This window comes from Protopterus annectens, chromosome 4.part1 (assembly GCF_019279795.1).
Source record: "Protopterus annectens isolate FY-2018-M chromosome 4.part1, PAN1.0, whole genome shotgun sequence".
NCBI lineage: Eukaryota > Metazoa > Chordata > Ceratodontiformes > Protopteridae > Protopterus > Protopterus annectens.
In genome coordinates this window covers 530,053,812-530,066,569 of record NC_056734.1, presented here as the reverse complement: position 1 = coordinate 530,066,569, position 12,758 = coordinate 530,053,812, and the positions used below count along the sequence as shown (strand labels likewise).

Here is a 12,758-nt window from a genome sequence, read left to right as displayed (position 1 = left end):
ACCCAGACTTACCTTCAAATCAGTGGGCAGAGGCATTGAAACAGGTCCAAACTCTCATATCACGGGGGCAGTAGAACCCATTCCCTCCGATCAAACAGGCAAAGGTTTTATTCCAGACTACTCCTTGTTCCCAGAAGAGGGCACCTGGCACTCCATCTTGGATCTATCCATTCTGAACGCCTCTCTGGTGGTCTCCAGTTTTAAAATGCTAACTTTGCAGCAGCTGCTGCCTATGCTAGCAAAAAATGCCTGGCTAGTGACCCTAGACCTAAAAGATGCCAACCTCCACATCCCCATCAGGGAATTATGCAGAAAAATCCTTCGCTTCGGAGCGGGCTCACAACAATCAGTTCTCTGCGCTGCTCTTTGGCTTATCTACTGCTCCCAGAGTATTCCCCAAATTCTTGGCCCCGGCCATAACATTCTGCAGACAGAGAAGTATACAGATTTACCGTTACGTTGGACGACCTACTTCATTCAGGCAGAGTGCAAAGAAAAGCTGCTCCAGGATCTTCTCTGTCAAATCTCTCCCAACTTTCCTAGGGTTCACCATCAACGAGAAGAAATCAAAACAAAACCTCACTTTTCCAATTTTCTTGGAGTTGTGCTAGACAGCATCTCAAATGGCGTTCCTATCCCCAGAAAAGCAGAGCTTCCTGTCTCTCTACTTCACCCAGCTGGCTTCCAGCAGTCACCTCACTGCGAGGAAGTTCCTGCAAACCCTGGGATACATGGCATCTTGCATCCTTCTCATTCCTCTGGCCAGGCTTCACATGAGAAAACTTCAGTAGTACTTTAAGAACCTTTGGTGCCAGCACTCCATCCCTAGAGACCTCTCTCTCCCTCTGATTCCCATGTATAAGGGCCGAGTTTCTCTGGTGGGCAGAGGCCTGTGCCAGGAACAAGGGTCTTCCATTCATCCTCTGCCCAGACCACCACCACTACCATCGGGCATTGCTTAGGGTGCTCACCTAGCCGGCAGGTGCACCCAAGGTCTTTGGGATACCCAGCAACTTCACTTGCACAGCAGTCTGAAAGAAATTATGGCAGTACAAAAGGCACTGACATCCTTCAAATCCCATCTCAGGCCAGGGGGTTTTCCTTATAAAAACAGACAACACCACAGTAATGTGGCATATCAACAAACTGGGGGGCTCAATCTTACCCCCAGTGCAGGTTAGCCATGAGCCTCTGACTTACAGCCACCTCCATGGGTCTACACTTAATTGCCCAATACCTACCACGGGTCAACAGCACCCTGGTAGACCACCTAAGCAGAAACTTACTGGACCCCCACGAATGGCAGCTCCACAGGGAAATCTTTCTGCAAATCACTCAGTAGTGGGGGACTCCGGAAGTGGATCTCTCTGCCTCACACCTCAACTACCAGCTGCAAAAGTTCTGTACCAGGGAGTATCACCTCCTTGCATAGAAGGTGGATGCTTTGACCTTCCCCTGGAACTCCCTCTGTGTGTACGTGTTCCCTCCTCTGTCCCTTATTCCCAAGGTACTGATCAAAATAAGGGAGGAGAGACCAAAGGCCATCCTCATTGCTCCATATTGGCCCAGACAGCATTGGTACCCCTTACTGCGCAACCTGACCTTTCAGCCCCCCAAGCAGCTTCCCCTGGTGAGGGGGACGATACTGCACCCAGACTTACTCTCAACCTTTCAGCATAGCTTATACCTTAAAGGCTAGCAAGGGAGTCCCTGTTAAGTAAAGTCCTAGACATCATCACAGAGGGCAGAAGGCCCAGCACCAGAAAAATCATACTCCGGGAAATGGAAAAAATTCTGCTCCTGGAACCAGTCCAAAGGGGCCAGTACCTCCCATCCTCCATCCCTCTTATCTTGGATTACCTAGCCGAGTTGCTCAGTAATGGCCTCTTTCTTCTTTATTGAAATCCATGCCTCAGCCATTTCTGCCCATTACGGTTCAGACCCACCCCTCCTCTCATCCTTTGATTAAACAATTCCTCAGAGGGGCTTCTAATATCCGACCTCCCAGAAGGCCTCCCACGCCACCCTGGGACCTGAAATTGTTCTAGATAAACTAACCTTACCTCTTTTTGAACCTGCTGCTTCTAAAGAATTGAAATTCCTCTCCTGGAAGATTATCTTCCTACTAGCTATCACCTCAGCCAGTAGGGTATCAGAAGTTCAGGCTCTCATGGCTGTTGAGCCCTTCATCATTTACCATGCAGACAGGGTTTCCCTGAGGACTAACCCCTCCTTTATGCCCAAGGTGGTATCTGATGTGACCCTCAACCAGGCCATTCACCTACCCACCTTCTTTCTCAACCCTCAAAACAAGGGGGAAAGAATTCTACACTCGCAAGACCTGCATAGACAACTCTGATACTATCTGGACTGTACTAAATCATTCAGAAAAACGACCAACTGTTTGTCAGCAAACCATTTCCAAGTGGACATCACACTGTATCCATTTTTGCTACAGATTACATGGGAATCCCCCCCCCTCAAGTCTATCTGTACCCATTCCACTAGTGCAGCCTCCATTTCCACAGCCTTCCTCAGAGGAATCCCCACCAGGTACATCTTGGAAGTTGCAAATTGGACCTCTGTCCATACCTTTACAAAGCATTACCATCTACCTCTTTGTTTCTAAGTCTAAGGCAGGGTTTGTCTCTGCAGTTCTGCAGGGCCTGTTTGTTGACCCATGTCTAGGACTCTAAACTATCCTTCCACCCCTCTCCACAGCTTTGGGAATCCTCCCACAGGTGATAACTGAAACAGTGAAACACGAAGAACATAGCAGTTGTGTACAATTACCATAAATGTAGATGTTAATGTATTCACTGTTGCAGACCTGGTTTCCCTCCCTCCATCCCCCATATAGCATCTTCCCCTGAGGACATAAGCTTACCACAGTGGCGTTTAGCCACCAGGACCACTTTTCTTTATGTCCTTGTGCTTTGTACAGGTTAGGGCAAGAAAAACTGATGCTTTGCTTTATAGCACTGATGACCTAAAGTCAGACTACAGGTGACGACAACCGACGGAAAAAACATTGACTCTGGTATTTGGGCCGGCCGAGGGCTACCACAGAAGGGATGACCCACAGGTGATGATTGCAACAGTGAATGCACTCTGACATCTACATTTATGGTAAGTGTACACTGTACTTTCCTTTCTGGTCACTAGGCCTGAAGGAGGCATATCTTCACATCCCTAGCCACCCAGCCTTTCGCAAATTCCTGCATTTTGCAGTGCAATCTTCACATTATCAGTTTACTGCCTTGCCCTTTGGTTCATCTACAGCTTCAAGTGTCTTTACAAAATGTCTAGTCCCCGTTGTGGCCTTTTGCAGAACAAAAGGCATGCAAATCTTCCTATACTTAGATGATCTCATCCAGGCAGAGGATCCAAATAACCTGCAGACACCTTCAATTCACCATTTCCCTCCTTGAAAGTCTAGATTTCACAGTCCGCCTACTCAAGTCCTCCCTTACTCCTTCCCAGGACCAGATTTTCTTTGGTTGCAGAATAAGAACAGATTTGGTGAAGGCTTTTCTCCCATTAGAAAAGGTCACATCACTGACCAACTTCTTTCAAGACCTACTCTTAATCAACTGCATTTCAGCCAGAGGATTCCTTTGCCTCCTGGGTCTGATGGCAGCCACTCTCCCCATGTTGCCTCTTGCCAGGCTACACATGTGGAAGTTTTAGTGGTATTTGAAGAATGTCTTGTCCCAGCACACCCATCCACTAGAGTTTTGGGGTCCCATTCCTTCCCTGTCTAAATAAAGAAATCGGGTGGTAGATTCACAAATTCATTTGAATCCAGGACTTCCATTACAGCCTGTCACTGCAGTTCAGCAGATGTACACAGATGCATCATATCTGGGGTGGGGGTGGGGCACTATGAATGGATTCAAGGTGCAGGGCCAAAGGGACACCTACCTTCGGAAAAAAACACATCAACATAAGGGAAATGACTGCCCTTCTCCTAGCTCTGAAGGCATTCCTTTCCCTTGTACACCCAGGTCCCCTCAAAATCTTTACAGACAGCACCACAGTCCTGTGGTACATCAACAAGCAAGGGGGGACCAAGTCTTTCTTACTCTGCAGACTGACTATGCAAGCATGGGAGCTGGCTTCCCTCTCCAATGTAACACTACAGGCAGTTTACATCCCATCACAAAGATCAGGTGGATGCCGTCAACAGGTCATTGTCTCAGAATCATGAATGGATCCTCACAGAGATGTTTTCCTGGGCATAGTCCACTGGTGGGGTACTCCACAGATCTGTTTGGCTCCCCTCAGAACAGACAACTACAGCTGTTCTGCTCAAGGTCCCCCGCACCACACGCTTGGAGAGTGGATGCCTTCATAATTTCCTGGCAGGGGATGTTTCTGTATGCATTCCCCTTTCCCTCTTATACAGAACGTCCTGCTGAAGATTCAGCAGAACAAGCCAAAAATCTTGCTGGTGACTCCCTTTTGGCCAAGGCAGCACTGGTTCCTCCTCCTTTTGTCACTAGTCAAGGGCGATCACCACAAGTTGCCTTACCAGGTGGACCTTATCACACAACAGAATGGACCTCTTATCCACCTACACCTGCAAACTCTTGACTAACCTTGTGGGTGATAAACTTTTGATCCCATTTAGACAACCGTTACTCAGAAGATGTGCTGTCTGTCCTGGAGAAGGCCAGGAAACCCACTACCAGATCATCCTATTTATCCAAATGGAAAAGGTTCTCCACTTGGTGTCTTCACAGACAACTAGACTCCTTTCGGGCGGCTATACCTCTAGTCTCATCTTATTTGTGCGAGCTCCTAAAATCTGAAATTTCATACTCCTCAGTGAAAGTCCATTTGTCAGCTGTCTCAGCTTGCTTACTTCTCAGTCCGCCATTGTTGTCCAGATTAATCTGTTCTCAAAGGAGTCCTTCACATCAATGCACTGAGAAAACCCACCCCTCCTCCTTAGGATTTGAATTTTATTTTGGAAAAACTCACTACTGCTCCATTTGAACCAGCAGCTTCGGCCACCTTAAAGATATGCACTTGGAAAACAGTGCTTCTTGTAGCCTTAACTTCGGCCAGAAGAGTCTGAGTTTCAAGCACTCATGGCTAACCCACCTTCTCATTTTTCATAAAGATAGGGTCTCTCTCCATGCAAACCCCTTCTTCGTGCCTAAAATTAGTCAATTAACTATCCCTTAACCAATCTATTCATTTACCCACTTTCTTTTCTTCCCCACAGAATGACAGTGAGCGAGTGCTCCATTACCTTTATGTTCACAGATAACTTGGATTCTATCTGGATAAGATGAAGGACATCAAGAAGTCCAACTAGTTGTTTGTATCCTTCCACCCCAGGGCTCTGACAAAAGCTGTATCCAAACTATCTATTGCTTCATGAATTTCCAAAACAATATATTTCTGCTACTCCTTCCTTGGAAAACAATTACCCTACACAGTGATAGCCCACTCAACCAGGGCTGTGACCTCTGCAGGGGCATTCTTCAAAGGACTAGATAAAGCCACCACTTTAGAGGCAGCCACATGGTCTTCAGTGCACACTTTCACTAAACATCATAAACTAGACTGCATCTCTAAGGCTAGGGCAGGATTTGCTAAAGCAATCCTCCATGGATTCTTGGAGAATGCATCCTGTTCCACCTCCCATAATGCACGTTGAGCTTTGGTACCCTCCTTTATGTGAGAGTACTGCAACATAAAAATAGAAAGACATAGAATAATTGTATAAAATCTTACCATAGTCATAGATGCCCTTCTCTTCCATGTTGCAGTATTCCTATCCCCACCCTCCTACCCCCTCTAGGGCCTTTTCCCTCTCTGGATGGCATCCTTATCAGATTACCTTTGACTGTTGTCCAACTGGGGCATTCAGTTCTGATGTCTGCGTGGGGACGTGACATTTATGGGCCATGATTTATGGTCCCTGCGTACCATACAGCAGCCAGGCTAAGCTTTTGTATACGAGTCGGACATTCGGGTTGCCTCAGACGGAGGATCCCTCATGTTAGAATACTGCAGCATGGAAGAGGACATCTGTGGTTATGGTAAGATTTTACACAACTATTTTTTCTTCCTTCTGCTACGATCGTAGAGGTGAGTCTGCCTGATTTCAGCATACTCCAGTCTTAATGTAAATTGGCCAGTGTTTGAGAGTAGCAGTGTTGATGACCACTTTGTTGAGCGTGTCATATTGTTCTGATAAGGCCTCCTCGCAATCTTTAATCTTGTTGTCCATTCTACTAATATGCTGTGTTAAAGTGGCATTCATCTTTTGTATCTGTCCTCAAATGGTCAAACTTTTTATCTAGAGCTTCCATAGCACCATATAAATTCTTACAATCAGTATGTGAGGACCTAAAATGAGCATTTCCACATGCAGGCTCTGACAGAGATGGGAATTCTTTTAGTTTCTTGCTGTGCTTTCAGGATGTAGACGTAGTTTCTAGAATATTTCACCAAAACACAAGGATTCAGGCTCCCAAGATATTGAAATAAATTTGAATTTGTAATTAAATAAAAAAGTTGGCTTAAAAGTGAGAGGCAAGAGAGAGCAATTTGAAGACACTACCACACCATCACTGCCGGAACCGGAAGTTCACGATTCTTTTTATTACTTGATTTGATAAATTGACAGCAGTTGCTCAAACTCTTAATTAGCATGAAGTATGCCACACGTTGAATTAATATAAGTATAATTTAAATGTTAGCTGTTGCAGTGCCAAGAAGAATTTGCATGTTTGCTTACTTAGAAGATGTTCAGTTGAAGTGAAGCAGATTTATGTCCTGTTTGTGTTGTGAAATCCACTAAATGCATGTATTTTGTTTACTTAAACCATTTGCATTTATTTTGAAAGTTTTTTCTAACACAAATAGTTGAACAGCCTCTACGTCTTTAATGTTCCCCTTGCAGGGCAGTAGTTGCAGCTAGGAGTTATGTCTGATAACGGAGAATTTGAGGATAAGCCTCCTGCACCACCTGTTAGAATGAGTAGTACTGTCTTCAGTTCGGGTGGTAAAGACCCGATATCTGCTAACCATAACTCAAAACCACTTCCTTCAGTACCCGAGGAAAAGAAGCCTAGAAGTAAAATCATCTCTATATTCCTAACAGATAAAGGTAAGACTTTCCACACTGCAGACTTATCTGATGTAGAGACTAGTGGATTTGACTGTAAAAAGATAACTTAGTGACCAAGTCATCATACTTCAGAGACTGAGGATATGGATTCAAGAATATCTTTCTTGTGGATTACTGTGTTATCCTTTTGACAGCTGTTTCTATCTTTTGTGAATCAGTTTTGGCAGCAACTTGCTTCAGTGTTTCAATGCTGACCTTAGATAACAGAAAAACTTAAAAGCGTGAGCTGATGAATGGCAGCATCTGATGGTGTGGCCTGGTACTCAAACCAAGAAGCACTGGATGTTATTATTTTATTAGTCTAAATTTATACATTCAGTACTTCTTTAGTGAATGGCCCAGTCTTTAACGGTATACATGGAAAAACTTCATTATAACAATGAATACTGCAAATGATCTTTTTTTATACCGGAGCTATTAAGCCAGATGCAAAAAAAGTGACTGACTGAAACTTTAATGTAGAAAGTGCAAAGGCATGATACCTCATGGTCTTGTGGTGCTACTTTATTGTCTTATTAAAATAGTGGGGAAAAAGAGATGAAACTAATATTACCACACTGAGGGTCTTGATTTCGTATAGAAATTAGCATTATGCCTGACCTGTGTACTCTTTTTTTTGTCTCTCTACATCTCATGTAAGCAGCTCTCTTGTGTTTCCATCCGATTGCACATCATTCTGGTGGAGGGTTTTGATGAATTCAGCTTTCTATGGAATCAATTAATGCATGTATTTGTGTGTGTTGTAATGTATGCTCTCACACTGTTTTGTTTTATTGCACTCGTACAATTATTACACAAGGTCCAGCTTGACAACTTTGACCTAATTATTTTTAAATGCATAGGTAGTAGCACTATGTGGGCTTTGTAGAGTCTTTCGGTCTGAGTAAATGAAGGAGTAGTTGATGGGTTTGACTTATCACATACAGTGGATATATAAAAGTGTACACACCCCTGTGATGTAAAAAAATGAGACCACAAATCATTTCAAAACTTTTCCCACCTTTAACATGACCTATAACCTGTACAATTCAATTGAAAAACAAGTCTAAGGGAAAAATAAAAAAAATTAAAAATGTACAATAAGCTGGTTGCATAAGTGTGCACACCCTTAAACTAATACTTTGTTGAAACACCTTTTGATTTAATTACAGCATTCATTCTTCTTGGGTACACACCTGCCATCAATTAGAGACTGATTAACCCCAAATAAAGTTCAGCTGTCCTAGTAGGATTTTCCTGACATTCTCAGTTGCCTGCTACAGCAAAAGCCATTTTTCACAGAGAGCTTACAAAGCATCAAAGGGATCTCATTGTTGAAAGGTATCCGTCAGGAGAAGGGTACAAAAAAATCTCCACAGCATTGGATATATCATGGAACACAGTGAAGATGGTAATCAAAAAGTGGAGAAAATATGGGACAACAGTGACGTTGCAAAGAACTGGATGTCCCTCAAAAATTGATAAAAAGACAAGATGGAAACTGGTCAGGGAGACTGCCAAGAGACCTACAGCAACCCTGAAGGAGCTGCAAGAATTTCTGGCAAGTACTGGTTGTGTCTACTACATGTGACAACAGTCTCCCTTATTCTCCTTATCTGGACTATGGGGTAGGGTTGCAAGGCAGACGCCTTTTCTTACACAGAAAAACATCCAGGCCTGGCTAAAATTTGCAAAACAATACATTAGGTCTCCCAAAAGCATGTGGAAAAATGTGTTATGGTCTGATGAGACCAAGGTTGAACTTTTTGGCCACAATCCCAAAAGGTACATTTGGCGCAAAAACAACACTTTGCATCACCAAAAGAACACCATCCCCACAGTGAAGCATGGTGGTGGCAGTATCATGCTTTGGGGTTGCTTTTCTTCAGCTGGAACTGGGGCTTTAGTCAAGGTGGAGGGAATTATGAACAATTCAAATACCGGTCACTTTAGGCCCAAAACCTTCAGGCATCTGCTAGAAAGCTGAAGATGAAGAGGAATTTCACCTTTCAACATGTCAGTGACCCCAAGCATACTTCCAAATCAACAAAATGTCTTCACCAGACGAAAATTAGTTTTGGAATGGCCCAGCCAGAGCCCAGACCTAAATCCAATAGAAAATCTGTGAGGTGACCTGAAAAGGGCTGTGCACAAGAGATGCCCTCTGAATCTGACAGAGCAGAAGAAGGCTGACATAATTATGATAGCGAAGTTGTTATGAAGACTATTCAGTCTGCTTCAGCCACCTGAAAGCCTACTTCACCCGGGTTCTTTTCCCTCGTGCCTTGGGCTGTGAAAGGCTAGCATTATCCATTATGAAGCTGAAGAGCAAAATGCTTGTTGCAGGTTTCCCGTCCCATTTTTCCTCCCACCATTGTAGTCTTCCCCATTGCTTCAGTTGTGCTGAAACTGACTCTTGATAAGTCACGCTTCCAGCTTTAAGGTCCATTATAGCAATCCAAATTTCTTTAAGCTTGATGTCATCCTTTGAGTCAGTATGTATAGGTGCAGATGCTGTCTGAAATTCTGCACATTCTTTTACTCTTTCCAATGCCACATTCAGTGCTGGCATCATATCTAATGCCTTACTCCTCAAAGGTGGTTGTGGGCATCATTGCTACAGCTGTACTGAATACTGATGCCAGCAGATGTGGTTATTCCTGTGGCACTGGAATCCCATGCCATGCTGGGTCTTGGCTGCTTTCTCCATCTGACCAGCACACCTATGCACCATACTTCATGTCACTGGCTTTGATGGATCTGGCATTGGCACAGCTTTTAAATACACAGCAGGACCTTACATAGGTGCTGCTGGTCCGAGATAATGGTTACTTTGCATTATCTGATGCAAGGCCCCTCAGCAATGGCTTGTAGGTCCAGTAAGTCACAGCAGACCATGCCTTAAGACCTATTAAAAGAACCTGAAGCTATATTTTCAGTTAAAATATGCTTCTAAGACTATCTGACTCCTTATAGCCATTTAATTGCATTGGAGTGCCATGGCATGGATATGGATGATGATGGGAATGCCTACTGTGGGTTGCCTTCAGTTTCTCCATATGATGCAGGAGAAAGGATGTTGGCTTAGACTCCCATCCCCTCCACCAAGTGGTTGCAGCAGGCTTGTTTGTATTCAACATAATCTTTTTGTGTGGGCCCTTCCTTGATGCATGTTTTAAAGGATCCAAAGAGATGTTGGACAATTCTCACATGGTAGTGCCTGAACCAAGAAAGGCTAACAGGATTTTCTGCCCATCCAAAGGTTGTGTTGCCTGGTCAGAGGCATCTGATTCAGAACCTGTGTCTGCAGAAGCCTTAAAAGTCTATCCCAGAGCCCAGATGTCCATTCACTTGACAGAGTTCAGGGCCAAGAAAAGGTTGTGGAAGTGTACGTTTTGCATCAGTTACTCTTTTCTTAAAGGGTCTGACTTGATGCAAATGGCTTACTTTCAGACAGAAGCATCCAGTGAAATGCACCATGTAGTGGAAGAGCTGTCAGATAAGCTACTGAAGGAAAAGCATAATGCCACTTCTTCCACCAACTTAATGAACTGCATGTGCCATATAATGTACAACACAGTGGAAGATTTAGCCAGAGCTGCCATGCGTTGGAATTGCTGACTGTAGCTTACAGGTTTTTGTAGAAGATGTGACATTTTTGTGAATTCCCCACACTGATTCTTCATCCTGTGCAATTGTGACAGTAATCAACACTTCACGGATATGGAGGAGCAGGGCAAGTTCCTTGTGGTTGTATGTGTAAAATTCATTTTCAACACCGTTCATTTAATAAAACATAGATGGGTCAATAAAAAATAAGGTCTTGACATTTTCCACAAGGTCAGTGCGAGAGGTTACAGGAGGTTGTAATCAGCCTCAGGGTTCCAGTAGCACTTCTAAAGACTTCTTCATCTTCTCTGTTCTTACAACAATTTAGGAGTGCTTTTTTTTTTTCCTCCACTTGCGACAATGGTCTAAGATTACCAGATAGCTAAGCTTGGGAAATGTGCAGTGGTTGGGGTACCCTTTGTGTACTGCCCTTTCTACCATAATCCTTGCCAGAGGTCCAACTACAAAAAAAAAAAAAACCTGAAGCAACTGCCTGCATACAAGAACACTGAGAGCGGAACCCTATACAAACCAGTAAAAGCTACTGCAAGTTGTACTGTTATCAATAGACTGTGAGCAATTCCCTTAAACATATTCAAAGGTCCAGCTACAAAAAAAAAAAAAAAGCCTTAATCAACTGCCTGTATACAAGAACACTGAGAGCGGAACCCCATACAAACCAATAAAAGCTACTGCAAGTTCAACTTTTATCAACAGACTGTGAGCAGTGTATGTCTGTTATAGGTTCATAGGTAGGTACTGGGCTATCTGCCCAAAGGCATATATTAGCCCAGCCACGTTGTGTGTCATTCACCACCCCTTTGGTTAGTTTCCTAGGCCCTTGATCTAGCAGCTAGTACCCTTGGCCCCTATCTAGTCGAGTTGTTGGTATGATCCCTGGTGTGAACTTTCTGTTACCCATCCACTCGTCAAGGTTCCTCTTGAAGAGTGATAGTGAGGGGCTCTGTCTTATGTAGATCGGGACCTTGTTCCATAGCAAGGGAAGTCTTTGCGAAGGGAATCTATCCCTCCAGCATGTTCTATTCATTGTTGTGCTGAGGTTTATACCCCTAGAGCGTGTAGCTAGAGTAGATTTGGTTTTCCTAAGATGGAGCATGTTCAACAGTTCTGGGTTGGACATGGCTCTGTATGTTAGACAGAGATTGCCTCTGAGAAGGCGGTATGCAACAGAGAAAAGCCTTAGTTTTTTCAATCGTGCTGCATAGGGCAACTGTTTGAGGCCAGTAATCCTCTTAGTGAGGTACCTCTGTGGTCTCTCCAGCTGCTGGAGATGCCTAGCCAGGTACATTCCAATTGGTGCATTGTACTCAATAATGGGTCTGATGAGGGAAGAGTAGAGGGGCAGCACTACATCCTTAGATCTTGATGCGAACCCTTTCGTGATCAGATGGGTCACATGGAAGGATTTTCTAACCACCTTGGCAACATGGTTATCAAAGGAAAGCTATCTACTTGGGTCCCTAGATCCCTTATTACTTCTAAAGATTTCAGGGGATTACCTCCCATGTGGTAGTTTGCGGGTACTCTGTTTTTTCCAAAGGGGATTACTACGCATTTTTTAGCATTTAGCGTGAAACCATGGCTTTGACACCATGCATCAGTCTCTTTAAGGCCCTTCTGGAGGATATCAATGTCGGCCGGAGACTCTGTTACAGCACCCAGTTTGCAGTCGTCTGCAAACTTGGTCAGCCACAGCCCTTCAGTGCTTGTCTGTACTTCTGAGAAGTATATGCCAAACAGGCGGGGCCCCAAGACGGAGCCCTGAGGCACACCGCTTGTTACTGGTCTGGATTCGGACATAGATCCCGCTACTCTTACTTTGTGGGATCTGTCTGAGAGCCAGTTTGCGATCCATCTTGTGACGTAAGGGTTTATGCCTGGGTTGGTGAGTTTCAGTAATACCCGAATGGGGAATGGTGTCAAATGCTTTAGCAAGGTCAAGGTAAGCCGTGTGTACCCCCTTTCCCTTATCTATAGCCTGAGTAACTGTCTCAAAGAA

General features: G+C 44.2%; 1 protein-coding gene across 5 annotated transcripts in view; it reads left to right on the top strand.

Moving 5' to 3' along the window:
- Positions 1–12,758, top strand: part of PAK2 (p21 (RAC1) activated kinase 2) — a 1,120,998-nt gene that overhangs the window by 371,596 nt on the left and 736,644 nt on the right. For 4 of the 5 annotated variants that reach the window (XM_044070347.1, XM_044070345.1, XM_044070348.1 and 1 more), the window contains exon 2: positions 6,923–7,129. In XM_044070347.1, coding sequence (XP_043926282.1) covers positions 6,946–7,129 — 184 coding nt within the window. In that variant the 5' untranslated portion in view covers positions 6,923–6,945. Of the gene's footprint in view, positions 1–3,563; positions 3,572–6,922; positions 7,130–12,758 lie in introns of all 5 variants that reach the window. The other variant, XM_044070349.1, reaches the window with a different exon arrangement.